At 41.0% G+C, this 27,917-nt stretch overlaps 2 protein-coding genes across 16 annotated transcripts in view; both read left to right on the top strand.

The window, feature by feature from the left end:
* PRDM10 (PR/SET domain 10) overlaps nt 1-8,453 on the top strand; it is a gene marked incomplete at its 3' end in the record, with an annotated part of 58,511 nt that extends 50,058 nt beyond the window's left edge. For all 10 annotated transcript variants that reach the window (XM_084251489.1, XM_084251486.1, XM_084251485.1 and 7 more), the window contains 3 exons: nt 891-1,095; nt 5,888-5,991; nt 8,253-8,453. In XM_084251489.1, the coding sequence (XP_084107615.1) occupies nt 891-1,095; nt 5,888-5,991; nt 8,253-8,453 (510 nt within the window). The remainder of the gene's footprint in view (nt 1-890; nt 1,096-5,887; nt 5,992-8,252) is intronic.
* Nucleotides 8,454-14,619: 6,166 nt separating this feature from the next.
* NFRKB (nuclear factor related to kappaB binding protein) overlaps nt 14,620-27,917 on the top strand; it is a gene marked incomplete at its 5' end in the record, with an annotated part of 29,934 nt that continues 16,636 nt past the window's right edge. For 3 of the 6 annotated variants that reach the window (XM_084250317.1, XM_084250316.1, XM_084250315.1), the window contains 6 exons: nt 14,620-14,754; nt 17,582-17,783; nt 23,069-23,196; nt 26,275-26,449; nt 27,021-27,122; nt 27,736-27,809. In XM_084250317.1, coding sequence (XP_084106443.1) covers nt 14,620-14,754; nt 17,582-17,783; nt 23,069-23,196; nt 26,275-26,449; nt 27,021-27,122; nt 27,736-27,809 — 816 coding nt within the window. Of the gene's footprint in view, nt 14,755-17,581; nt 17,784-23,068; nt 23,197-26,274; nt 26,450-26,984; nt 27,123-27,735; nt 27,810-27,917 lie in introns of all 6 variants that reach the window. The other 3 variants (XM_084250314.1, XM_084250313.1, XM_084250312.1) reach the window with 1 other exon arrangement.

Raw genomic sequence — 27,917 nt, 5'->3', positions numbered from 1 at the left:
AAAAGAAGTGGGGAAAAAGGATTCCCCTCTCCTTTGCTGACTCTGAACCCTTCCAGTTGCCCTGGAAATCAATAGGATAAACATGCATTTTCTCTGCCTTCGAGTTTATTAGGTGGAAGTTAGGCCTCTATCCTGCACCTCAGAGTACCTTGGTGTAGCCATGTGCATGCCTTGACACACTTGTCTTAGCTTCAACCACACCCCTGCAGATTATAGCCTGGATGGGGAGAAAGAGGAGCGGTCTTAGGGAAGGGTGTGCTTGGGCCACCACATTGCTACAAGGAATTCTGAGCATCTATCCTGATCCTCCAGCCTCAGGTTCCTTTGAGCATCTTAGAAGTATGATGCTAGTGGGGAGCTTAGGGCCTTTGTAGATAAAAATTGATAGGAATAAGGCAAAACTTCAGCTGCTCTGCCTCACTATAGGAGGAGCAGAGCAACCAGACAGCAGAGCCTCCATTCTTATTGAAAATATTATTTTAAGGGGCCTCCCTGGTGGCGCAAGGGGTTAAGCACCGCACTATGAAGCTATCTGCAGCCAGTGCAGCATGAGTTCAATGCCCGGCCAGGGAGCTACCCACACGGTGCCGCAGACCTCTCCTGTCTCGCCCGCTGCTCCCCTCAGCAGTGTATTTCAGTCAGTCTCCCTGTTCTGTTCCCCACTCTGTCTCTGGTGAATCCTCTCACCCCCTGCATCTCTGCCCTGCACCTCAGCTCTTATATGCATAAATAAATATATCTTTTTAAAAAACAACAAAAAAGAAAATACTATTTTAGCATTGATGCTTTCAGTATTATAATCCACATTAGCCTGATATATTTTCTTCAGTTATTTGTGAGTCTCTTTTGGAAATTCCTGATTTCTTACTCATTTTGTTCTTATTTTCTAGGTAACTGGGCAGCCACTGAGCCCCTCCTCACAGCAGTCTCAGCAGGGGCTCAGCCCCTCCCAGATACAAGGCAGTGCTTCTGCACAAGGCCAAGCTCTCCAGCAACAGCAGCAGCAGCAGCAGCAGCAGCAGCAACAGCAGCAGCAAGGTTCCACTGTACAGCACACATACCTACCCAATGCTTGGAACTCCTTCCGGGGCTACTGTGAGTAAGAAGCATGGGGGAAATGCTCTAAGTCATGGGAGGTACATTTGCAGCCATGGGCCCAATCTCATCAACTTTAGGATAGATTTTCTACATGCTAGTGTATGTACTTGAATGAGTTTCATGACAACATTCAAGGCAGTATTCAGATCTCAGAGAGCTGAGCATTTCAGATGTTAGGGATGTTGATGCAGGCTTGAAGCTAACCAAGGTGGATGTAGGATATGCTGATGGAAATGACTTATCTTTTCTACTGACATTTACTGAATGCCTGTGTATCAGTCACTGTGCTAGACCCTGGGTACAAACAGGAGTAATCCTAGCATTCATATCACTAACATCACTCAGTAATACTGTTGGCCACCGTTCATCAACCTCTTACTGTGAGCCAGGTATGATTTCTCAACCACCTATATCTCATACTTATTAGTCACAGTATCCTGTAAGTTTTGTTGTTATTTGCTATTTGCAGGTAAGGAAGTTTAGACATGGAGTAACTTGTCCAAGGAGCATAGCTAGGAAATGGCAGCTTGGAATGCAGGCAACATGGCTTCAGAATTTATACTTCAAACCACCCCACTATGCTGCTTCTCCTATTAAGATAGTCGTAAGCTCAGAGAGCACATTATCTAGTGAAAATTATCTAGATCTACAAGTCATTGATTACAAAACCCTGAGATAAGTGCTATAGAAGCAATAGAAGGCTGGCTGCCGAAAGTCTGAATAGGTGAAAATCTTGGTGGGGATGACTGCTTTGGTTTGAGCTAGAAAGTCTGAGAACCTTGGTTGTTGAGGATGTGAAGGACAGGGATAAAGGTAATAGTTAGACTTCAGTAAGTGCAGGAGGAGTAGGAGCTGAGAAGGTAGGAAGGCCAGCGTTGGTTTTCCCTACTATTGATTTCCTTACTATTGGATCCCTCTGCTGTGCTTGAGCTTTGTTTGAGGGATGTAGAGTTGGTATGGAGCCAAGCTCGAAGACTACCTCTTAGGGATGTTTGCAGTCTGTACTCTTAAATATTGGTGGTCACAATGAGGGCTGAGTCTAGTTTCCAGTCAGTGAAGGCTTCTACTCATGTTAAATACCAGTAGATTCCTGATAAACAGATTACATTTATAGTCATGCAATTCCAGCGAAGGAAACGTGGACTTGTGCAGGTAGTCATAGTAATAATAGTATGAGCTAGCATTCTAACCTGAAGAAAAGACTAAAAATAAAATTTTTTTTCAGGTTTTATTTTTTTTTAATATTTTATTTTATATAATCCTTACATCATTTTTCATCTTTGCACAATGTATGCATTTTCATTATGGTTATATTCCCCATACAATTGCACCCCCCCTTATTTTGACTCTAGTCCCTCCTCTCCTCACCCCTCCCTCCCCCCGCCGTGTCTCTGGTTAATAGTTGCTTGTTAATTTTGATTTTTACTTTGTATTGATTAGTCTTTTTCCTGGTCTCTTATTTAAGTTTTCTAAATTCCTGCTATGAGTGAGACCATCCGGTATTTTTCTTTTTCTTTCTGACTTATTTCGCTGAGCATGATCCCTTCTAGCTCCATCCATGTTGCTGCAAACTGCATGTGTTTATCTTTTTGATTGCTGAGTAATATTCCATTGTGTATATGTACCATATCTTGATCCAGTCATCTATTTTGGGGTATTTGCGTTGTTTCCATAGCTTAGCTATTGCAAATAGTGCTGCTGTAAACATAGGCGTGCAGGTGCCCTTTGGAATTAATGTTTCTGTGTCCTTTGGGTAAATACCTAGGAGTGGAATTGCTGGATCATATGGAAGCTCTATGTTTAGTAGGTCAAGAAATCTCCACAAAGCTCTCCATAGTGGTTGGACCAGTTTGCACTCCCACCAGCAGTGCAGGAGAGTTCCTTTTTCTCCACAACCTCGCCAACATTTGTTGTTGCTAGTTTTTTTAATATGTGCCATTCTCACTGGTGTAAGATGGTATCTCATTGTAGTTTTGATTTGCATTTCCCTGATTACAAGTGATGTTGAACATTTTTTCATATGCTTGTTGGCCATTTGCATTTCCTCTTCGGTGAAGTTTCTTTTCAGCTCTTCTGCCCATTTTTGGACTGGATTATTTTCTTTGTTTTTGTTGAGTCTCATCAGCTCTTTGTAATTTTTGTGATCAGTCCTTTATCAGTGTTGTATGCAAAAATGTTCTCCTAGTCGGTGGGGTTTATCTTTGTTTTGGTTATTGTCTCTTTTGCTCTTTAATTTGATGTAGTCCCAGCTGTTTAGCTTTGCCTTCACTATCACTGCTTTGGGTGATGTGTCTGTAAAGATGTCTTTGATGTGCATGTCATGTAGTGTTTCACCTATATTTTCTTCTATGTATTCTATGGTTTCAGGTCTTATGTCTAGTTCTTTAATCCATTTTGAGTTGGTTTTTGTGCATGGTGTGAGTTAGTAGTCAAGCTTCATTCTTTTGCATGTAGCGACCCAGTTTTCCCAGCACCATTTATTGAACAAACTTTCTTTGGAAAATAAAATTTTTTGTTAGGGAAAAATGTTAAAATATACAAAAATAGAATAGTGTAATAGACACCCCCATGCCACTGTCCAGCTTCAACAGTTATTAGCACATGGCTTATCTCATCTCATGTATAAGCCAGTCATTCTTGCCTAGTTCCCCAACATATGATAATCTATGTAATTTCATCCATATATGTTTTAGTATGACTCTCTAAAACAAAAGGAACTTTTTAAAAAAAACAACTCCAACTCCTGAAAATTATATAATATTGCAAATCAATAAAACTTTTGTTTAAAAAACTCTAGTGTCACTATCACACCTAAAAATAAATGGCAATACTTCTTTAAAACCATCAAATGTACAGTCAGTATTTATATTTCTGCGATCGTCTCAAAGTTTTTTTAATAGTGTGTTCAAATTGCATTCCAAATGAGAGGCCTATTACAATTAGTAATGTCTTCTGAGTTTCTTTCCATATATGCATTCTCTCTTTCAAGTTGTGCTTTATATATTGAAGAAATTTGGATGTTTCTCCTGTAGAGTTTCCTCTCTTCTGGATTTTGCTCTTGGCGCTCCTATGTTATCATTTAAGATACTTTCTTCTGTTCCTTTTATTTCCTGTAGACTGGCTGTTCAATCCAGGGACTTGATTAGATTCAGGTTCAGTTTTCCCCGAAGACACTCTTAGCTGGTGTGTACTTCCAGGCACATAATGCTGTGTCTCTTTTTACTTTGCTGCACTATTTCATTAGAGATGCAAAGTTGATGTATTCTGATTCTGTCATCTTTTGTCACTTGTGCTAGGAACCTTCTATAAAGAAAAAATTTGACATTAATTACCAAGTTACTCTGAGATACAGCTTGGACAGGTGTAGTGAGATAAATGCTTCAAATACCCGGTTCATTTCCTTTATGTACCAGTTTTCAAGATGAGTTGTTTCTTAGTGTTATCCAGTGTGACCAATGAGGATGTGTGTGTGTATGAGTTTGTATTTGCTTCGTTATATATGCTCATGGATTTTAGCACATCTGACATGTTCCAAACTATTGTAGTTGTTATCTTTCCTGATGTTCACATTATCTCATCTTTGACTAATGGGAACATTTTCAGATGAGCTCTGGGATCTTCCCCAGTTGTCTATCATAGCCTCTTGCTGGCTAGTATAACATTGAATTCTGGGCTCGTCTCATATATATTCTACCCTAGGTCTGGAGTCAGCCATTTTCCCAATAAGCTCTGGTTCCATTTAGTTGACAATACTTTAGAGACTAGTAACTGGGTACTAGGGGGAACTCTGGTTTTATTATTTTCATTTATTTATTTATTTTTTAAAGATTTATTTATTTATACAAGCACTGGGTAGTCAGAAGCGCGGGAGGGTGAGAGAATTCACTAGAGCCAGAGCAGTGAGCAAAGAGGGCAGAAGGACCGAAGTACACTGCTGAGGGGAGCAGCGGGCGGCAGGAGAGGTCTGCGCGCTATGCGGACCCTCCTCCAGTGGCCGGGGAGCAGCTGGGGATCGAACTGGCGCTGCAGAGGCTGAGGGCAGCTTCGCAACCCAGCGCTCAACCGCTGCGCCACCGGGGAGGCCCAGAACTCTGGTTTTAATTTGCTTTAATAACACTGGGGCAAAATAAATTCAAGTTTGGTTAAGTTGTGAATGCTAGGCAATAGTGGATATATTGTGCCACTAAATAAAATGAAAATATAGGACCTCTTCATTGGCGCAGTGGGTTGAGCACAGCACTGTGAAGCTGTCCACAGCCTCTGCAGCGTGGGTTCAATTCCTGACCAGCCAGGGAGATTCCCACATGGCACAGCAGATGTCTCCTGTGGCACCCGCTGCTCCCCTCAGCAGTGCTTTCGATCTGTCTGCCTATTCTGCTTCCCACTCTGTCTCTGGTGAATCTTCTCACCCTCCCGTGCCTCCGGTCTGTACCCCAACTATTGTATAAATAAAAAGTAAATGTAAAAATTTACCTACAGGTAAAAATCTTTGTAACTTAAAGTTTTAATAAAATTATTGAACATTTATTTATCTTTATTGATACTCAGAAGCCATATTTGAGGGAGAGGCATTGATTGTTTATGATATTTGATAGTTCTCTTACTAACCTCCTCTGATCAATTCTTATCAGAAATGCTTTCACCATATCAAGAAATCACATCATATAAGCAACGGTAAGGAAATCCATGAAAAACGTCTCAATGGAGAAGGCGATCACTGGTTAGGTATTTGTTACAACGTGTATTAGAATCTGCGGCCACTTATCTGTGAATATTACTTGTTTTTCAGCATCCGAGATTCAAATGATGACACTTCCCCCCGGTCAGTTTGTAATTACAGATAGTGGTGTGGCAACTCCTGTCACCACTGGCCAAGTGAAGGCGGTCACTTCGGTAAGCTCTGCTGCTCAGGACGGTGTCTTTGTCCACCACACTGCACCGCTCTCCCTCCCCTTAGATCCCATTCCCACCTTTCCATGTCTGAGTTAGAAGTGCCTCCTTTGTATCTCATAACACCTTGTGGTGCTGCATTATAACTCATTGCAGTTTAATTATCAGTTTACTGTCTACGTTTTCTCAGTAGATGATTGTTTTTTGTTTTAAAGATTTATTTATTTATTTGTTTGTTTGTTTGTTTGTTTATACACGCACTGGGTACAGTCAGAAGTGTGGAAGGGTGAGAGAATCCACCAGAGCCAGAGCGGGGAGCAGAGCAGGCAGAAGGACTGAAGTACACTACTGAGGGGAGCAGAGGGTGGCAGGAGAGGTCTGCGCGCCATGTGGGACCCTCCTCCAGTGGCTGGGGAGCAGCTGGGGATCGAACTGGCGCTGAAGAGGCTGCGGGCAGCTTCACAACCCAGCGCTCAACTGCTGCGCCACCAGGGAGGCCCTGATTAAGTCCTTTAAAGCTGGGTCTTGGTCTTTACCCTCAGCCTCTTTATCCTTTTCTCTTTATCTTCAGTGCCTCGCCCAGGAGGATGAAATATAGCAAATGTTCAATGTTTAATTGATAAGTATAATGAACATCCTAAAGCTATCTCTATATATGGAATCTTAATTGATGACCTTTTTATCTGCTTTTTGGAAAAGCATATGAGTTCTTCATGATTGTTGTTCCTCAGTTGAGTTGGAGAGAATAAAAACATGAATCCCTATGGAGCGACCACATTTTTATCTTCACTGGTTTGTTTTGGCTTGCCAAAGGTTATTAGAAGATAGAGTATGTATAAATTTAAATTAAATAACAATAACAACTATGGTTATTAGAATGTCCCCAGGGGAAGACTATTTCCTGAGAGGCTTAAAAGAGTAGTGGGGTGGCCTTGTGGCCTCAAAAACCTGATTTAAAAACCAGGTTATACTGAGAGCTCACCTGTGTATTTGCATATAAACTCACATTAACTGGACTTGAGAGAGATCGATAAATCCAGAATAACATTCTGTATTTGTAGTATTGTAATGAAAACAATAACTGATGTGAAATGGAATAATTACTGGCATAACCAGTGAAATATTTGCTCTCTGTAGAACCTGTTGATTCTTTATACTGTGTTTTTGGTCAGGAACTTATTTGGGAATCTAATATAGGCAAGGATGTTCTCCTCCTCCTGCCATTATATACTTACTTACAAATTTAATGTACATTTTCAGGGATTTTTGGAAGTCAACCTGTGGGCTACCTTAAGGGGTCAATGAATCATAAGTTGATAATTAGGCCCCCCTCCCCCTGCCCCCTGCTCGAGAAACCACATCATAATCAGAGAGTTGTTTGGTGAACATGGGCACATGAGCATGTGCATCAGAACATATAGCCCTAGAGGAACCAAATGGGTATTTGTCTGTGACTTTTTATCGGGACAGTTCTTGGCAAGGCTACTGCCTGAGTTTCCCCCTTGACTTATTTTTTTCTCAGGCTATGTAGCTTGACTGATCTCCTTTTAGAATGACAATTCTTTCTTGAAAAATAAGCATAAGGAAATATAGCTGCAGAGCAATGAAGAAGTTTTCCCAATCAGAGGAAAAATAAAGACAAATGTAGTTTCATAAAGCTAAACTTACTCAGTGTAAGGGGTGTTATTCTAAGATTCCTATGCTTTTCAGTGTTAAAAATCTCTTATTTGACAGTAGCATTTTAAAATTATGTTACTTAATGAAAGAAAATTTGGAGTCATTTATTATAACTTATTTTAATAGGCCTTTGAAATTCAGAAGTCTGAGAACCATTGATTTTTTTTACCACCTTTCTTGTGGGGGTGGCATTCTGCCTCTTTATGGAAACAAAATATTTCTTTGATCCATTTTGTATTAAGCTTTACATTTAAGATGGACGATCGCAATCTTAGGAATTTCAGACCCTTAGGAACAACACAATGACACATATTTCCGTTGCCATGTAGATTACCATCATGATACAAATTTCTATACCTGAAGTTATTTTCAATATTTGGCATAACAACTAAGATGTTCCCTTTGTTGTCAGTAAATGTGTTGATCATTTTCTCTAAAGGACATACATAAATGCACCTCACACAGGTGCCTGTTTTGGTGTTCCCTTATAACAATTCTTTGCATATTTCTTTTTGTTTTCTTCTCCTCCTCAGCCTGTTCCCCTTCTAGGTCTCAGATTTCTAAACATCTTTTTCTTCCTGCTCTAGGGTCATTATGTATTATCAGAAAGTCAATCAGAATTGGAGGAAAAGCAAACTTCTGCCCTCTCTGGGGGAGTCCAGGTTCAACCAACCACACACAGTGATTTGGATCCCCAGGCCACCAGCCAACAGCAGCCTACACAGTACATCATCACAACTACCACCAACGGGAACGGAAACAGTGAAGTACATATCACTAAACCCTAACTTCGTCCCAGAGCTAGAATCAAGCAGTCACATCATGTCTCTTCTTACTCATGTCTGAAAGTTTCTGACACTTAGAACCCTTTTTAAAGATTTGTCATTCACTCAAGAGTTTGGAAACCAGTTTCAACACACATACAACAGGGCTTATTTTACCACGGTCATCTTCATCAAGTTGACACTTCAGACTCAGAAGTTTCTACCATGGGATGGAGATCTTTCAGAGGAAACTAGATTTCAAGATGGAGAGACTTTGTCTTGCTCTTGAGTTTTTTTTTTTTTTTTTTTTTTTAAAAACACATTGATAAGCCTTACTTTTCCTTTGTGGAAATATTAAGTGGTGTATTGTGTTTGTACCAAAGGGGAGGAAAGGATGTGCCAAGTCCATGGCCACAGGACTTTTTAATTCCAAGCCCTAGCACCAAAGGAGAAGGGGCTTTTTATGGGTGTGTCTTAGGTCAGAACTACTTCATCTTGTGAAGTTTGTGTTTTCAATAATTTCACAAAGGGAGCCACTTGAATAAGAAAATAAAAATGATGAAAGAAAGGTTTGACAGTGATCTTAAGGAAAAAACTGTCATCTAAATTTTTCTTATCACTGATAAAAAATAAATTGTGCTTTTTTTTTTAAAGCCATTGTTGGGCTATTCATTGGTAGTGCTTTCCATAGATGTTGGCCCTCAGTGGAGTAGGCCAGAACCTCATGTTCTGTTAGAGCTTACTTTATCACTCCACAATGGTGGACTCCCTAAGAGCATTTCCCTGTCAGCAGAATTTAAACTCCTGCATTAAATCTTTGCCTCCCATTCTCAGACTGTAGTTGTATGAAGGAGACATTGGAGGTATCTGTACCAAATTACTAAAGCAAATGTATGTATTTACTTTTATATATATATAAAAGTAAAAGGCCCTGAAACCTTGTCCTGCCTTGTGGGATATATTTACCTTTCATCAGTAAAGGATGAATTCCTTGTTCTTACCAGATCTACTTTCAATTCTTGCTCACAGCATCCAGTGTATTTTAGTACTTTGAATGCTGTCTTAAAATGAACATTCTTTAAGGTTAGATGGAAAGGTGGCCCTCTGTTTCTTAATGCTTATAACTTTAAATGTATTGCGCTTCATCTGACCTTTTGGTAAGATGACCAAATTCACACTTAATTGAAAAATGAGAACATGGGGACCATTTGTAATACGTTTTAAGGGAATTATAAGGGATTCAGAAGAAATTCAATCTGTATGACTATTAAGCTGTTAGTTGGAAGAGGAAAAAAAATCTGCCTCAATGATAGTTTTTCTTACATGTGTTCCTGTTTGGGAGTCTTGTTAGCTATGAATTCAAGGGGGCAAATAGATCTCTTTTTACTGTACATTCCAATTATACACATAAAACATGGAAGAAATCAGTATGTATTTTAATAGTTTTTTGTGACATACTAACACATTTTTACACTATTGCGTTTATCATTCCAGAACAGAAAGACCTAACTTCAATTTTAATTGAAGTTAACTAATTTATTTTAATTTACATTTCTGGGTTAAAAACTGGTTCTATAAATCAAGAAGTCTAGTAACTTCTTTGTGGTAAAGGTACCTTTCTGAAAAGTAAACAATTCTGTTGAAATAACTTTACTAATATGTAGATTTTGCACTTTATTTTTGAGACCTCATTCATTTAGTTATCCCAGAAAATATGGGCACTAAAACTTAAGAAAGTTACTTGATGAATGGATTCTATATCTTTGGCAACAAAGAGGTAATGTTGATGTTTTCAATAGAAAATATTGACTCTGGGTCACAAAATAGAGACTCTGTGTCCCAAAGTCCCACAGTATAATGGCTGTAAATATCCTAGTGTCTGGTCAAGAAAGACTTGCTAGGTGAAGAACAGTAGACTTTCCCAAAGGTCTAGTTTAGTTTTTATACCTTAAAGCTGGCCCTGGTGGGGCCTTTTTAATTTGAACCAGCAAAGTACCTCCCCTCCCCTCAGGAATAACTTATTGATTAAAATAGAAAACTGTCACTGGATGGAATGTTCATTTCATGTCAGTTACTTCAAGTTTTAAAATACACGGAAGAAAACTTTGTGGAAGGACCTCTTTGTCTTTTTCCCACATAGGTTTGTCTTTTTTCCCTTTTTTTTTTGTCCTTATGAGGACTAAGTAAGGACTCTAAAACTAATTTGTTTCTTATCAACTAGTGATGCAGGTGGCTGTCAGGCAAAATAACAATGCTTGGAAATCTGCACATTCATTCCAAGGAAATAGGACTTGGAGTTGAAGAGATGGTAGAATGTAAGCCATCTGAAGACTGACTTTGAGGGAAAAAAATGTGTGTAGCCAACACTTATATTGTGGCCTTTCTGAAAACACATCGGCACGGTAGATTTCAGTCAGCACAGTGTGACCATGTTGGAGTAGGTAACATAAAATTTTTACATTTTTATTGTTTGATTTGTACCCATATAAATGAGACATTTCATCATGTAAAATTCCTGTTATTCTGGAAAAACCTGTTGTTTTGATCTTCTCGAATTGTTTTCTGACTTAGAATTACCCTTTCAAAAAACTTTTAAAGATATCTCGGGCTCAAAAGTACTCCCGAGAGACTAAAGCTGACCCACAGGTTGAAAATGTTGACCCTATCCTGTTATTTAAATGTGAACATTTATTGTACATTCAGTGAGTTATAGTGTTAATAGTCTTGTGCTACTCAGCAGGTGTAAAAATTAATAAATATTTTTTTTAATAAACATTTTCCTTGTTTGTGTGTATGTTACAAAAGCTCCTGAGTTCGTAAAATTTTTTTTTAGTATTAGAATTTACAGTGTTTGTCCTCTTTACTTCACTACTGTCTGGTCAGAATCCTAAGGTAAGGGAATTTATGGATGAAACCCCTGACATGACGTCCCCCTGACATTTTATTTCAAGACTTATAATTCAAGAACACCCCCCCACCCCCAAACCCACCCCCACCTCCTCTCCTGTCCCGCCCCAAAAGGCAAGTGGGCAGCCACAGGGGAGCAAAAATGGGTCATTGTTTCCGAAACCACTCTTCCAACAGGGAGGAATATTAGTTTGGTCCGACAGTTTCTCTTCAAATCGACCGAGAGAACTGATTCCACCTCGGGTAGGAGTAGTTGTGGAATAAGTAGTATTAAATTGTTCTTTTAAAAAATCTAGTGAGAAAACAGGGGCCTAGGTAATTAACAAGAGCCAAGTTGAATTTCATCTAAAATCTATTTCTTTTGTGTGTGTACTCTCTTGCCGGACGTCGAGGGTACCGGAGACGGGAGGAAGAAATAGGGACATGCCAGGGACACAGACTCTGTTCGCCTTCTCCCCACTTGAAACTCAAAAAACCGCGGCAGTCTCGACTGCAGAAAAGGGAATTATTATGTGCATAGCGCACGCAAAGGTTCAAAGTACAAAGGTAGTGGATACAAAGTGCTTAGCATCATGCTGCGCACACTTAGGCTTTCTGCAAACATTAGCGAGTGGAATTGCATTTACTCCATCGTGGGCGCTGAAGCCTCAATTCGCAGCCGGGCTAAGACTACCGACGCCGTCTCAGCGCTGGCGAAGCTTCCACACCAGGTGAGACCAGCGAGACCACAACCATCCCCCTAGGGCGGCCCCGCCCCCTGGCTGGCCCCGCCCCCGGGCCCTCCCAGCCCCGCCCCTGCCCGCCCAGGCCCCGCCCCCGGTCCCGGCCCGGCCCCAGCCCCGCCCCGCCCCGCGCGCCCCCAGGCCCCGCCTCTTCCGCCGCCCGAGTCCGGAGCGTGCACGCACTGAGACGCCTTGCGGGAGCGAGCGCGTCTGGGAGCCCGCGGGCCGAGGAGCACAGCGGGTCTGGAGACCTGGGCCCGGGCCTCAGGTGAGCTTGGGTCGGGGGCGGCGGAAGGCTCAGAGCGTGGCGGGGTAGCCCGAGGTGGCCGCGGCTGGTCTCTGAGGGGCTCTGCTTCTGTGGGCGTGGGTCGGGGAAGCGGGCGTGGTGGGACCGGGCGGCCCGGGTGGGTGGGGGTTAGGGTTAGGCACGGTGTGGGGGAGGGGGCGGGGGCCTTGCGGTGCAGTTTGGGGGGGCAGCACCCGGGCTTTGGGCTGGGGGCGACATCGGCCGGGGAGGGGTTGCAGGGGCGACCGATTTGGACCCTGCGGCAGCTCCGGAAGGTGACAAGGGAGTAGCTTCTGCTTTGGGGAGGGTCTCAGGTGAGGCTAGTCCAGGTGCAGGGTGAAGACCTGTGGGGGAGGCCTTCCTCGCCTCACAAGAGGTGTAGGACGCCACCAGACTTCAGTTAGAAATCTTTGGCTTCCGGGGTTCCAGCCCTCTCCCAGTTGATTGCTTTTTGTATTTTGAGATCTTATTCAATGTAGTAGCAGGGCAAAGGTTGCCACTTGAATAGATTTAATTTAGCTGTATGTCCACCGTAAATTGGAGAAACTTGGGAGCTAGTTAGAAACAGGAGGTCCTCCTTTGCAGCTACCATCACCCTGTTACTGTCAGTTCTGTTGAGAGCACTATATTCTTAAGCATCAGGTTGCTTCTAGATTTCCCTTCCCCCCACCCACCCATTTTAAAGTTAAAGGCAATTGTTCTGTGCTTTCTCACCTGCTTCAGTTATTTAGGTACCAGGAATGTTAAGGGTGTAATTTACCACGTGTTAAGTGACGAGGCAGAGGCACTTGGAGACCATGCAACTGCTTTGTGCAATATTAATCTTTTCTGCAGAATCTTTACATAGATCTGAAATTTCTTCTAGATAACTTAAGGTAATTTAGTGAAAAGGTGCTTGTTTTAGCAGTAGCATTACAGGCCATTAGGACCTGCTCTTTATCGTTTTGAACATTTTGGAATGAGACGTTATTACATTGCCACATTGCATGACTACATTAAGTCATATAAACTGTCACCCATCTGGAGATTATTCAGTGCAGGTTTCCAGGATTGGAAGTAGCAGTAGAGAGGGCCTGGTTCAGCTCCCCTTTGTATTATGGATAAAGAAATACTATGCTAAGATCACCGAGATCAGAAGTTCAGTGTTTGGAGTAAGTCTTTTTTTTTCCTTGTGTTCCACACATCCTCCTTCCCGCCACCCCCCCCCCCCCAACTTGGTAGGAACAGGAGATAGAAATGGATTTAGAGCCAGGGTTTGTAGACTAATTGAGTTCAAGTTCCCTCCGGTCCTGTTAGGTTCCTGGTCCTCAGTTTACCCCTGATTCCAATTATCAGTGTTATGAAATGCTCTCTAAAAATGTTTTAATATATGCTTTTCTGAAGGTGCCTAGTAGTGTTCAGTTATTTCAGAAAGGAGAAAAATAGCAGTATATTTACATGGCTATAAATAATAGCTGGACCAACTAAAAGCTGTTTGGCCACTGACTTTTACTGTTTAGCACCTGTGGAATTTATGTGTACTAATAAAGTCCTGTGAAGACACTCCCCTTCCATGATTTATTGATATATTGAAATGCATGTAGAGTGTTAACATATGCAGTTTGCAGTTAGGCCAATTTGAGTTTCAGTTCTACCCCTGAGGTTGGGCAAGTTATCTACTTTGTATCTTTGTAGAATAGATATAGTAATCCCATGTTGCAAGTTATAAGAGTTAAATGAGTTTTATGAAAGACCTAGCACTTAATATGGGCACTTATTAAATAACATTGTTAATTTCTCAGTTTACTAGTCTATAGGGATTTTCAGTAACTTTTCTGTTGTGAAAGAACAAAGAATTAACTAATAAACATTTGATATAAAATGTTTAAAACATTTTATCAAATGTTATAAAAACATTTGATAACTTGTTTTATAGTAGAGAAATTATTTAATCTGAGTCACATTTTGCTCATATATAGAACAAAGGTATAAAAAATGTTCTTTAGATTTGGGAGTTACTATAGAAGTATTTTGAGTAATGAGAGAAAACTGCTTCACAGGATGAAAAATTTGAAGTGAGAATGCAGCATGGAAAGGAGGGAGAAGAGCAGCTAAGCTATCATTTGGGTGTAAGAATAAGGTATTAGATTTGAGATTGAGTATTTTCTGAGCCAGAATATTTTTTCTGAAGGAGCAATAGTGAAAACCAATTGATTTTCTGCCTTTCTGATTTCTGCCTTTCTGTCTTGAGGTATCACTGTTTGTATTTGTCTAGATTACCTGTGGATCATAAACAATGGACTCCTTGGACCATATGCTGACAGATCCCCTGGAACTGGGTCCATGTGGAGATGGCCATGGTACACGTATTATGGAGGACTGCCTTCTGGGGGGCACCAGGGTTAGTTTGCCCGAGGATCTTCTAGAGGATGTAAGTAGTAATATCCCTGTTTTTTTCCTCAGTGTTAGCTTCCCAAAAGCTCCTGTCCTCAACCTTTTCCGCATTCTATAGATTTTCAGTCTTTTGTGTTCTATGCTTTTTCATTTTCTACTCTGCAGCCATAGTGATTGATGTCTCTGTTTTTTGAAGTGTAAAATCACTTACTATTCTGATTAGGAAAGTAATTGTAAGCTACATTTTGCATGCTTGCCAACCTAACTTGATACCCTGTAAGTCCTACTTTTAGCAAAACAATTTTTAGCAAATAAGAAATTTTGTATTTTCAGAAAATTGTGTTTATTTTAAAATGGTAGCTACCTATGTTGTGAATCCTGAGATAAAACCCACACATATTATCTCTTCAAAAAGTAGTCCTCTAGTCCAATAAATAGTTTGTGCCCTGGGATGTTGTGTCAGCATGCTATTGACTACTTTCACAGGCAGACTGTATAATCATCATCATTATTAAAGGGGCTATTGTTTATTAAGTGCTTACTATATGTCAGGCACTGTGTATGTGAAAACATGTATTTACTTTGCCATATTTCAAGCATACAGACATGGTAGATAAAACTAAAACCACCATTTTGCCCTTATCTTATTCCTTTTCCCACTTGAGGCAATAGAGTGGGAGAAGTACTGAAGTTGATACATATTCTCTCTTCTTTTTTCTTTGCCTTATTTTTCAAATAATTCTCTTTATGTCATTCATTTAGTCAGCCAAAACTTGTTTATCAAATACCTACTATATGCTAGATACTGAGATGCTGGGAGTAAACTGGGGTACAAAAATAAGTTTGCAGGAAATCTTGGATCCTGAGGTGCTTTGGTATGTGCAAGTAGAGATACCTGTTAGATAGTTGCATTTCTGGATTGTCTTTTGGGTCGCATTCCATTTTCCTTAGGATAAAGTTAGAACAATTATTTAACATGTTTGCAGTACCTTACTCCTTTTTTACTGTCTACTCTTTGCTCTGTCCTTGTGCCAGCCAAACAATGCCTGAATTTTTAAAGTTTTTTCCCTAAGAAAAGCATATAAAATGTATGCATATATATAAAGTTTAAGCAGTAACAAATCACCCATGTTACTGCCACTTGGCTTAAGAAGTAGAATCCTACCAATACCATTCAAGCCCACTGTGCTCCTCTTTCTCTCCTTTACCCCCACAGGCAACTCTACCCTTTCTTTTCTATTATTTTGTTTCTATGATTTTGCTCTGTAAATTTTAAACCTTCCTGGGCCTCCCTGGTGGCGCAAGAGGTTAAGCACCGCACTATGAAGCAATCCGCAGCCTCTGCAGCACAAGTTCGATCCCTGGCCGGCCAGGGAGCAACCCACATGGCGCAGAGACCTCTCCTGTCTCGCCCGCTGTTCCCCTCGGCAGTGTATTTCAGTCAGTCTGCCTGTTCTGTTCCCTACTCTGTCTCTGGTGAATCCTCTCACACTCCCTCATCTCTGGCCTGTACCCCAGCTCTTGTATGCATAAGTAAAATAAATCTTTATAAAAATTTTTTTAAAACCTGCCTACATCTTTTTTCCTTTACTATTTTATTTTTATTTTTTTAAATATATATTTATTTATACAAGCACTGGGTACAGTCAGAAGTGCAGGAGGGTGAGAGAATTCACCAGAGCAGGGAGCAGAACAGGCAGAAGGACTGAGGTACACTGCTGAGGGGTGCAGCGGGCGGCAGGAGAGGTCTGTGTGCAATTGGGACCCTCGCCTGGTGGCCGAGGATCGAACCGGCGCTGCAGAGGCTGCGGGCAGCCTTGCAACCCAACGCTCAACCACTGCACCTCTGGGGAGGCCCTCCCTTACTATTTTAAATGTCACTTCTGGTAGGTATCCTCTGCACCCTAAGTCTGAGATTTGTGCTTCTCTTTTGTGCTTGTAGGTGAAGTACTTTGTAACTGCTCATTTAATTATAACTTCTTACACCCTATTGTAATTGCTTGTTAACTGTTCCTGCCTCCAGTATTCAGTGTGAGTACTCAGCACATAGAAGATAGCCAGTGTATGATTGTTGAGTTGAAAACTCAACAGTCTGTCCTGCCGCTTCTCATTCACAGTAGGTGACCTCAACTCTTCAAGTTCTCTCCTCCCATTTTAACTTTTCTCTGCTACTCATTTTAAGTTACACTCAGATATCCACTGTCACACTCCTGTTGGCGGAAATGGTTTCCAAATGGGATCCTCTACTGAGCTCATTTGCTTCTGGATCATTATTTTCTTTTTTTTCTTTCTTCCTTTTTTTAAAAGATTTATTTATTTATTTATACAAGCACTGGGTGCAGTCAGAAGCGTGGGAGGGTGAGAGAATTCACCAGAGCCAGAGCCGGGAGCAGAGCAGGCAGAAGGACCGAAGTACACTGAGGGGAGCTGAGGGGAGCAGCTGGTGGCAGGAGAGGTCTGCGCGCCATATGGGACCCTCCTCCGGTGGCTGGGGAGCAGTCGGGGATTGAACCGGCGCTGCAGAGGCTGTGGGCAGCTTCGCAACCCAGCGCTCAACTGCTGCGCCACCGGGGAGGCCCTGGATCATTATTTTCTATTGGCTGTATGTTTATATGTTGTTTTTATGTAGTTTTCACTAATATTTGTTTTGAGAGTTATATGGAGAGAAATGGAATTTTACTTTAAAGAATTTAAAAATGTGAGTGGTGATATTAATTGCACAGCAGCGTGAATGTACTTACTGCTACTGAACTGTACACTTAAAAATAGATAAATTGTGAATTTTGTTGCACATTTTACCAGTTACATGGAGTAAATTTGGTTTTTTCTTGTTTGTCTTTTTACTGCTTTCCTGATTCTCTTAGCCTGAAATATTCTTTGATGTAGTCAGCCTGTCAACGTGGCAAGAAGTATTGAGTGACTCTCAACGTGAACACCTCCAACAGTTTCTGCCTCACTTTCCTGAAGACGTTATTGAGCAGCAGCATGAACTCATCCTAGCCTTGTTCAGTGGAGAGAACTTTCGATTTGGAAACCCTCTGCACATTGCTCAGAAGCTTTTCCGAGGTGTGTAGCTCAATATTCTTTTTTTTTGAAAGGTAAAAATGGGAGCACATTCTTCCTTGTGAATACTTCTTCATTTTATTCTGTTTGTTTTCATGTATAGTAGATACCGATTCAGTAGAGAGAGTGGGTTTGTGTAACACATTGCTGCCTGGGCCAGTCTTTTTTTTTTTTTTTTTTTTTTTAGTTTTTATACCTCATGTAGAAACTATGTAAGTCATAAGTGTATTGCTTAGAGATTTATTATAATATGACTTTGTAACCACCACACAGATCAAGAAATAAAACATTACCAGCGTTCTAGAGCTGCCCTATATGACTGGTCTCCAAATTTTTAAAGACAGCTTGCTTGCCATTTGCGCTGTCATATGTATGTTAGAGAGAGAGAGTGTGTGTGTGTGTCACACACAGTTTTATTATTTCTGTAGAAAGCATGGCACTTCAGCATATAGGTGTATCTGCAAGGACTCTCCCATGCAGTTGCATTCCCAATATCACAGCCAAGATATCTCATATTGTGCAGATAATATCATGGACTGTTCATGTTCATGCTTCTTCACTTGTTCCCAAAGTGTTCTTTGTATTTGTAAATTTTATTTTATTTTTTTAAAGATTTATTTATTTTATGCATACAAGAACTGGGGTACAGGCCAGAGTTGTGGGGGGTGAGAGGATTTACCTGAGACAGAGTGGGGAACAGAACAGGCAGATCGACTGAAATATGCTGCTGAGGGGAGCAGCAGGCGAGTCAGGTGAGGTCTGCTGCGCCATGTGGGTTGCTCCCTGGCCTGGGATCGAACTTGTGCTGCAGTGGCTGCGGAGAGCTTCATAGGTTGCATCTTAATCCCTTGCGCCACCAGGGAGGCCCTATAGTTGTAAATTTTAAATTGAGGATCCATTCAAGGCTCATGTACTGTGTTTGGATCTCATGTATCTTTGATTCCTGGTTCTAGCACAGTCTGCCTTTTATTTTTTAACTTGTCTTTCAAAACATTGACCTTTTTAAAGAGCCCAAGATGCTTGCAGCTACCATGTTGTTCATATTAACAAAAGTCAAGACAATGCTTAGTCCTTTTGGGAACTCCTGCCAAAGCAAAGTCACCTTAGTAGGAGAATTGGGGAATTCTGCTTTTTGGGGAATTATCATCTTATTCCCTCATAGATTAGATATGGGTTCAACATTTTTGTTAATAACACTACATGGGAGATGTTAGTTCTCGCTGTCACTTTAGGAAGCATGTGGTATCACTTTTTGCACTGTTGGTGGTGATGTGTTTGATCACTTGATTCTGTGTTGTTTGCCAAGTCCTCTTGATGTAAGGACATCATGTTTCTTTGTAATTGTGCATCACTCTGTAGCTTACTACTTTGGGACCATGTAATAATCTTATTTGTTTTACTCCTTGGCTTTTGCATCCACTGATGACCCTTTCTTGAGCTACTGCATTGGGGATTTCAAAATGGCTCTGGGCCATACTTAAGTCACAGTCCCTGTCTGTACTATGGAGAGGTGCAGAGAAGCCTCTTTTTCTCCTGCTTTCTAAGGTGACTTTGCTTTGGCAGGAGTTCCCAGAAGGACACAGCATCTTCTTAACTTTTGTTGACTTGGACAACGTGATAGCTGCAAAGGACTGGAGGGGAACAGTCCTACCATTTCAAACCTCCGATTATCTTACAGGTTTAAAATTGGCATTCCCTCCTTTATTGGGTTATTAGTTTAAAGAGGAATTATCAGTGTGGTTGGCAACGACCTGACACTGAAGCCAGGTTCCTCAGGTAGTAGTAAACTGATAGGGCCTGGTTGGCTTTGGAGGGTTTATGTCAGGGCCCTTATGTAAGGCTGCCCAAGGAGCTGGCATGTTTTTCCCCAAACAACATGATGGTCTGGAATGTCAAGGCAGGAATTTCAAGGCAGGAATTTCTGCATATTTTACTCTGCATATTTCAGTCCTAGTGTTGCTGATGACAATTACACGGTCATGGTTGTTATGGTTATCAGTCTCAACTGAGCTATCATTTTGGTATTATTTTACCTTTGGTTCTCTTTCCTGATTTCTGTTTTAAATATTCACCCTTTCCTTAAGTTCCAAATGCTTATCAAACTCCATCAGCTTTCCACCTCCACCCCAGCTTACTATATTCATTTCCATTCTGACCTACTTTGCTTGTCTCAGAGGAAGGATTTTTTTCTTCTGTTTAAGATTAACCTCTGCTCTTGATCCTTTCATCTTTTGCCTCCTCTGGGACCTTGTTTCCTCAGTTAACAGTTCTCTGTATCCTGTGTATTCACTCTACTTGGGTACCTATTCTCATTCTTTTTTAGCCTATAGATGTGATCAGCATTCTCATACTTACAAAAAAAGTCCTTGACCATCTGTCCCTTTCATTATCTTACTATTTTAATTTCTCTCCACACTTCTTGACAGGCCCTCATAGTAATCTCTTCCAGTTAGTCTGTCCCTGTCCCCTTGTGGTTATTCCTTATTATCTCTTAGAGACTACTTTAGCTAACATCATCGATGACCTCTTTTATTTTCCTTCAACTTTTTAAATTGTAAATTTCAAGCCTACAGGAAAGTTACAGTTTATAATAAACATCCATATACTCTTCACCATGTTTGCCTACTGTTAACATTTTACCTGTTTACTCTCACCCCTATTTTTTTTTATTTTATATATTTTTTACATCATTTTTCATTTTTGCACAATGTATGCATTTTCATCTTGGTTATAGTCCCCATACAATTCCCACCACCCTTGTTTTGATGCTTACTCCCTTACTCCCCCCCACCCCCTGCCCTCTAATGTGTCTGATTTATAGTTGCTTGTTGATTTTGATTTTTACTTTATTATAATTAGTCTTGTTCTTGGTCCCTTATTTGGGTTTTCTAGATTCGTGCTATGAGTGAGACCATCTGGTATTTTTCCTTTTCTTTCTGGCTTATTTCGCTGAGCATGATCCCTTCCCGCTCCATCCATGTTGCTGCAAATTGCATATGTTCATCTTTTTTGAATGCTGAGTAATATTCCATGGTGTATATGTACCACATCTTCTTGATCCAGTCATCTATTTTTGGGCATTTGGGTTGTTTCCAAAGCTTAGCACTATGCTATAAACATAGGTAGCAGGTGCCCTTTTGAATTAATGTTTCTGTGTCCTTTGGGTAAATACCTAGGAGTGTAATTGCTGGATCATATGGAAGCCCTATCTTTAGCAGACTGAGGAATCTCCACACAGCTTTCTATAGTTTACCACTATTTTTTTAATTGTTAACTTATTATTGTTATTGCTGATCTATATGCAAGTATTTTATCATTCCTGAATTTTTCAGTATTAATCCCTGAAGACTAAATATACTTCCATGAAGACTAAATATACTTCCACATAACCACCAATGATCAAATTCAGAAATACAGAAAACCCATTTTCTATAAATTCTGCATTTAAATATAAAATTTAACATTGGCATACTGCAGTCTAATATGTACAGTCTATATTTGTATCCCACCAGTTGTTCCAGTCAGCATTTGTTTCCTGCTCCATGTCTTTTCAGTGAACATGTAATTTCCAAACCAGCAGATGCTTTTTGTTCTCTTCCTGATCTGTCTGCACCATTTGCTGCCATGATTACCTCCTCACTTGACATTTTCCTTCCTTTGCCTGGATTTCTTCATGTCTTTTACAGCTTGCCTCTAGCCCCACTTTCTTTCCTAATTCCTATTCCATTCATTGTTCTAAGTTACTCGTTTCAGTTTTTTTTTTTCTTTCCTTCCTTTATGTTTTCCTGGTTTCACTCACTGTTTTTTCATCCATAACTCTTACTTGGGCTTCTTCAGCAGCCATCTCCACTCAGCTACCAGTGAGCTTCTTAAAACTTTACTTCTCAGATATTTACCAACTGCTTTTTTTGGGAATGAAATTCATAGCTATAACGTACTATGTGACCTACCTTGTACTCAACTTTGTCTGGTACTATTTTCTCCTTTTTCACTGCTGTCTAGACCAACACAGGCCAATAGAAATATTATATGAGCTCCATGTTCCATTTTAGATTTTCCAGTAGCCATAATAAAAGGAGTTAAATTAATCTTAATGTATTTTCTTTAGCTCAGTATACCCAAATTATTAATTTAATGAAGGTGAAACATTAAGTGGCTGTCAGAAAGTGAGGGAAACTAAAGACTCAGGAATGAAACATCGAAGAAGTGCAGAGGCAAAGAAGTAGACTGTTAATCCAAATAATGTCAGACAGTTGTACTAAACTCTTGGCTTTTTTTCTTGAAGGTTAAATTTCCTGCTTTCCACATACAGGTACCATAACATGGTGGTTCAGTGCTTGGACTCTGGAGCTGAAATGAACTGTCTGGGTTAAAACCTGGTTTCCCCCCAAAAAAACAAAAAAAAAAACTGGTTTCCCCTTTTTTAGCTATGTGTTACATTGAGCAAGTCATTTACCTTTGCTGTGCTTCAACTTCTTCACCTATAAAATGAGGCTATAGTAGTACCTCTTTTTTTTTTTTAAGATTTATTTTTATTTATGCATATAAGAACTATGGTGTAGAGCCTCCCCAGTGGCGCAGCGGTTGAGCGCTGGGTTGCGAAGCTGCCCGCAGCCTCTGCAGCGCCGGTTTGATCCCCGGCCCTGGGCAAGGGTCCCACATGGCCCACGGACCTCGCCTGCCACGCCTGCTGCTCCTCTTAGCAGTGTACTTCAGTCTGCCTGCTCTGCTCCCTGCTCTGGCTCTGGCGAATTCTCTCACCCTCCTGCACTTCTGACTGTACCCAGTGCTTGTATAAATAAATAAATAAATCTTAAAAAAAACAAAAACAAAACTACAGTGTAGGCCAGAGGTGCAGTTGCTAAGAGGATTCACCAAATATAGGGTGGGAAGCAGAACAGGTGCATCTACTGAAATACACTAAGGGGAACAGCTAAGGGGAGCAGCAGGTGAGACAAGAGAGGTCTGCTGCACCATGTGGGTAGCTCCCTGGCCGGGGATCGAACTCATGCTGCAGTAGCTGCCAATAGCTTCATAGTGCTGAGACTTAACCTCTTGGGCCACCAGGGAGGCCCTCTGTCTCTCTTGAGATTTGTTTCTTAATTTAACTCTTCTTTTCAGTTGGTTTACTTATAGTGAAACACTGTCAATGGGATTGTTTTCTGTCTCCCACTGGATGATTTTTCCCCCTATGTGTATTCCTGTTTAGTACCCACTTTACCACATTTTAAGCACACATAAAATACTGTTGACTGATGTATATGTAATTGTGCCTCTGTTCTTTTAAGATGGACATTTTAACCCTGAGGTGGTCAAGTACCGGCAGTTGTGCTTCAAGTCACAGTACAAGCGATACCTCAACTCTCAGCAGCAGTATTTCCATCGGCTGCTGAAGCAGATCCTTGCTTCCCGGAGCGTAAGTAATGCTGGAATGGATGTAAAATGAGTGCAGTGATCACACCAATTTCATGACTTCAAGAAGTGGTTCAGGCATTTCTGCCTGCCAATAATTGGCACTTACTTTGGATCTGTTACTTGTTGTCATAACTCATCCACACAGGGCTAGGACAGGACATTTGGGACTACTGTCATTTTGATTGCTTCATTTATTTTGACTTTGATTTTAAGCTCAGGCATTATTTATTCTATTTCGTTTTGTTTTGCATAGGAGAATTGGGGTGTAGGCCAGAGGTGTGAGTGGTGGGGGGGTGAGAGGATTCACCAGAAACAAAGTGGGGAGCAGAATAGGCAGATGTACTGAAATACATTGCTAAGGGGAGCAGCAGGTGAGACAGGAGAGGTCTGTTGTACCATGTGGGTCACTTCCTTAGCTGGGGATCAAACTCAGGCCTTAACAGTGATAGTGCTGAGATATAACCCCTGGGCCACCAGGGAGGGTCTGGGGCGTTTTTTTTAAGGAGGAAGGTCGTCATATATAGTGTGTAAAAATCAAATGGATTTAAACTAAAAAGAAAGTGGTTCAGATATAAAATAGAAAATACTAAGAAAAACACAATACCTAATATTTTTTTGAACTTTTCTTACATTGTTCACTTTTGTACAATATTTGATTTCTCCCTCCAAGTGTATTTCCCACCACCACATCACCCGCGAACATCACCATAATCCCTTGTGTTCTTTCCTCTCCTGTTTTGACTCTTATCCCCCCCTCTCCCTTGCTATATGCCTCAGATCTACAGTTTGCCTGCAAGTTTTGTCTTTTTTTTTTTGCTCCTTTGTTCTGTTTCCCTATATTCCACCTATTAGTGAAACCATCCAATATTTTTGGTTTTCCTTCTGACTTATTTCACTGACATTAACCCCTTCCAGCTCCATCCATGTTGCTGTGAATGGCATGAGTTTATCTTTTTTGATTGCTGAGTAGTATTCCATTGTGTATATATACCACATCTTCTTGATCTAGTGATCTGTTTTGGGGCATTTAGGTTGTTTCCATATCTTAGCTTTTGTGAATAGTACTGCAAAACATAGGAGTGCAGGTTTCCTTTAGAATTAATGGTTTTTCATCAATTCCAAAGAACACCTGCACCTCTGTGTTTATAGCAGCACTGTTTACAATAGCTAAGCTTTGGAAACAGCCCAAATGCCCAAAAATAGATGACTGGATCAAGAAGATGTGGTACATATACACCATGGAATATTACTCAGCATTCAAAAAAGATAAACACATGCAATTTGCAGCAACATGGATGGCGTTGGAAGGGATCATGCTCAGTGAAATAAGCCAGAAAGAAAAAGAAAAATACCGGATGGTCTCACTCATAGCAGGAATCTAGAAAACTTAAATAAGGGACCAGGAAAATGAGTAACTATAAGAAAGTGAAAATCAAAATCAACAAAAAACTATGAACCAGAGACACTTTTTGGGGGGTGGGAGGGGAGGGATTGGGGTCAGAATGGGGGGGTTGCAATTGTATGGGGAATATAAAAATAAAATTTATTATTTTAAAAAAAAAGAATTAATGGTTTTTGTGTTCTTTGGGTACATTTCTAGGAGTGGAATTGCTGTGTATATGATAGATTCATTTTTAGTAGTTGAGGCGCCTCCATACAGCTTTCCATAATGGTTAGACCAGTTTTCATTCCCACCAGCACACACTACCGAATTAAATCATGATAAAATCAAGCTATACTATTCTTTCCATAGCGGTTTGTCTTGAAGTTTATTGAATATATTACTCCATTCTCTTTTTTTTTTTTAAGATTTATTTTTATTTATTTATACAAGCACTGGGCACAGTCAGAAGCGCGGGAGGGTGAGCGAATTCACCAGAGCCAGAGCGGGGAGCAGAGCAGGCAGAAGGACCGAAGTACACTGCTGAGGGGAGCAGCGGGCGGCAGGAGAGGTCTGCGCGCCATGTGGGACCCTCCTCCTCCGGTGGCCGGGGAGCAACCCAGGATTGAACCGGCGCTGCAGAGGCTGCAGGCAGCTTCGCAACCCGGCGCTCAGCCGCTGCCCCACCGGGGAGGCCCAACTCCATTCTCTTCTTGCCCATAGTGTTTCTTCGGAGAAGTCTGAAGTTAACCTGATTGATTTTCCCTTGTATGTTATCTGTTTCTTCCCCCTTGCCAGTTTCATTATTTTTTCTTTGTCTTGGACTCTTGCAAGCTTTACTATTATGTGTCTTGCTGTAGTTTTCTTTTCAGTGTGGTAATTGGGTGTTCTTTTTGCTTCTTATATGACATACTGCAGGGGAGAAGGAGGGATCAGAGGGATCAGAAGGAGGGAGGGAGGCGCACAGGGGACTGAGGTCATGGTGCATGGGTGCACTGGTGAAGGAAACTCTATGGGCACTATACCGGCAGGGTGGGGGAGTGGGGGGGGGAAGCAAATATTGTTTAAAAATGAACAATGATGTAAAAAATTTTAAAGATTAATATAAAAATAAAACACCTAATTCTTTTTCAAAAGTGAAAAATCAAGTTATACGATTCCAATTTTAGGATTTCAGAGATGTTAAAACATAAAAGATAAAACTCTTAAAATATATGAAACATAGTAGCTTCAGGCTTTTTTAAGATAAACAGATCATGGGTTAGCAAGAACTGAGTTGCTTTGAAATTAATGTGAGAGTAAGGCCAACATGCCCTGATATACATGTAAGTGCACCAAGCTCATTGGCCCAGGGTGTGGACCAACCTGGTAATTCTTTGAGGCTGTTTGACTCTAAGTGGTTTTTTTAAACCTTGGTATGGAAATATTTGGTGTCTAGTATTAGAAGTATTCATTCTCAGTGGAGTAGTTCAGCTCTGAGATTTGCGATTTTTTTTTTGCAATATTATATTTTGCAATATAATACTATAGGTGCTTTTTAATTGGACATACTCATTTATATGTGCCTCTTTCTTTGTGATCTGGATGGAGCCAATTGAGCTTGGTAAACAGTGAAGAGAGAAGACAATGTGGACTTAAGAGACTGTACCAGAACAAGCCTTGGATGATAATGTCTACTCCAGTCTCATCTCTTCCTAGGACCTACTGGAGATGGCCCGACGGAGCGGCCCAGCCCTTTCTTTCCGGCAGAAGCGCCCTTCACCATCTCGTACTCCTGAGGAGCGGGAGTGGCGAACCCAGCAGCGTTACTTGAAGGTCTTGAGGGAAGTGAAGGAGGAGTGTGGTGACACAGCTCTGTCATCTGATGAGGAGGGTGAGTGTCTTTGGGCATTTGGGTTAACTGGGGTGTCATATTTACACCAACACCTTGTTTGGTTGGAGCCAGTGGTAGTCATTTGGTCCCCAGCAGGGAAACCATTTCAGTTGTCTGTCTTGGGGGTGGATAGTGGGACTCAGAACCCCTTGGTCTTTGGGCACTGAGACCTGCTAGGTGGGGTGTGACTACGTATATACCTTTTTTACCCTTGATGCTTACGCAGCATTTGAGTATAGATGAATCCCTGCATGGCAGGGCTCTCCACAGTAGGCCTGGTCCTATTGTGCCACTTGAGAGAACTGCTTTTCCCCTTACAGGAGAGTAGTAGTGACTGTTGGCCTGCTGCAATGCGACCCCATCACTCTGTTGAAGTCTCTCTTCCTGGAAGAGCCGTTTAAATCACCTAAGTGTGCTCCAGTTCGTCTGGGGAAGGGTCAGAAAGGAATGGTGGAACCCTGGCCTCCATGTTGTTGGCTTAGCCTTATTGAACCCAAATGGCCACTTACCCAATCTCCCCTATTGGAGTCCACAGCCACGTTGGATTTACAAGAAAAATTTTCTTTTGAAGATCTCAGCTCATGGCTTCCGAGCTCTCCAGCGCGTTCTCCTAGTCCTGCGGTGCCCCTGAGGGTGGTGCCCACGCTTTCAACCATGGATATGAAAACTGCAGGTGAGAACTTCACTGATGCTTTCACCATATTGGGAAATCAGGATGTAGACCTAAGAATTCCCTTAGACAGAGGTGGGTACTGGTTTCTTATCTGCAAGAAAATAAAACTAAGGATCAGAGACTTGGAGAAGTTTTTTTTTTTTAAAACAGAAGTACTGTTTTACAAGTAGGTAGACCTTCATTTGTTTTGCAGTTTTTTGTTAGTACCTAATCAGGTGATAATTTGCACTAAATAAAGCAGAATCTGAAAATAGCAGTACTAAGGGAGAACTCCTGTAATAGAACAAAAGGGGTTACAGAGCCAGAGCAATTTCTTGTACTGTGAAATTAGAGAAGAATTTTTAATTGGAATAGAAAGCAAGGAAGAATGTCAAGAACCTTTAATGTGTTTTAGGAGCAGATAAGTAACTGAGTTCATTGTTACTGCCCAATATATAGAAAAGCTGAATTGATCCCATGACAACTTTAAAATTGTTGGTACTTGAAGTACACAGGAGTCAGGGGGGAAAGAAATATCTTACTTTCGAATATCACAGGTGATCAGGAAGATTTAAATTGGAGCATTGGGGTAGTAAATGACCTGGTCCATATGGTTTGGTTCATTTCCTCTCAGATAAAATAGAACTGGGGGACAGTGACCTGAAGATAATGTTAAAGAAGCACCATGAGAAGCGGAAACATCAACCAGTAAGATTGGAGGGTGGGGTGTGTGTTCATTAGGGATTGCCCATTGTAAAGATGTGTTCACTACCTCACGTATGCTTCTTCCCTTGTTAGATGACAGGAGCAACATGA

The sequence above is a fragment of the Talpa europaea genome (genome assembly GCF_964194135.1).
Source record: "Talpa europaea genome assembly, chromosome: 12".
NCBI lineage: Eukaryota > Metazoa > Chordata > Mammalia > Eulipotyphla > Talpidae > Talpa > Talpa europaea.
This window is presented reverse-complemented; position numbering and strand designations above follow the sequence as displayed.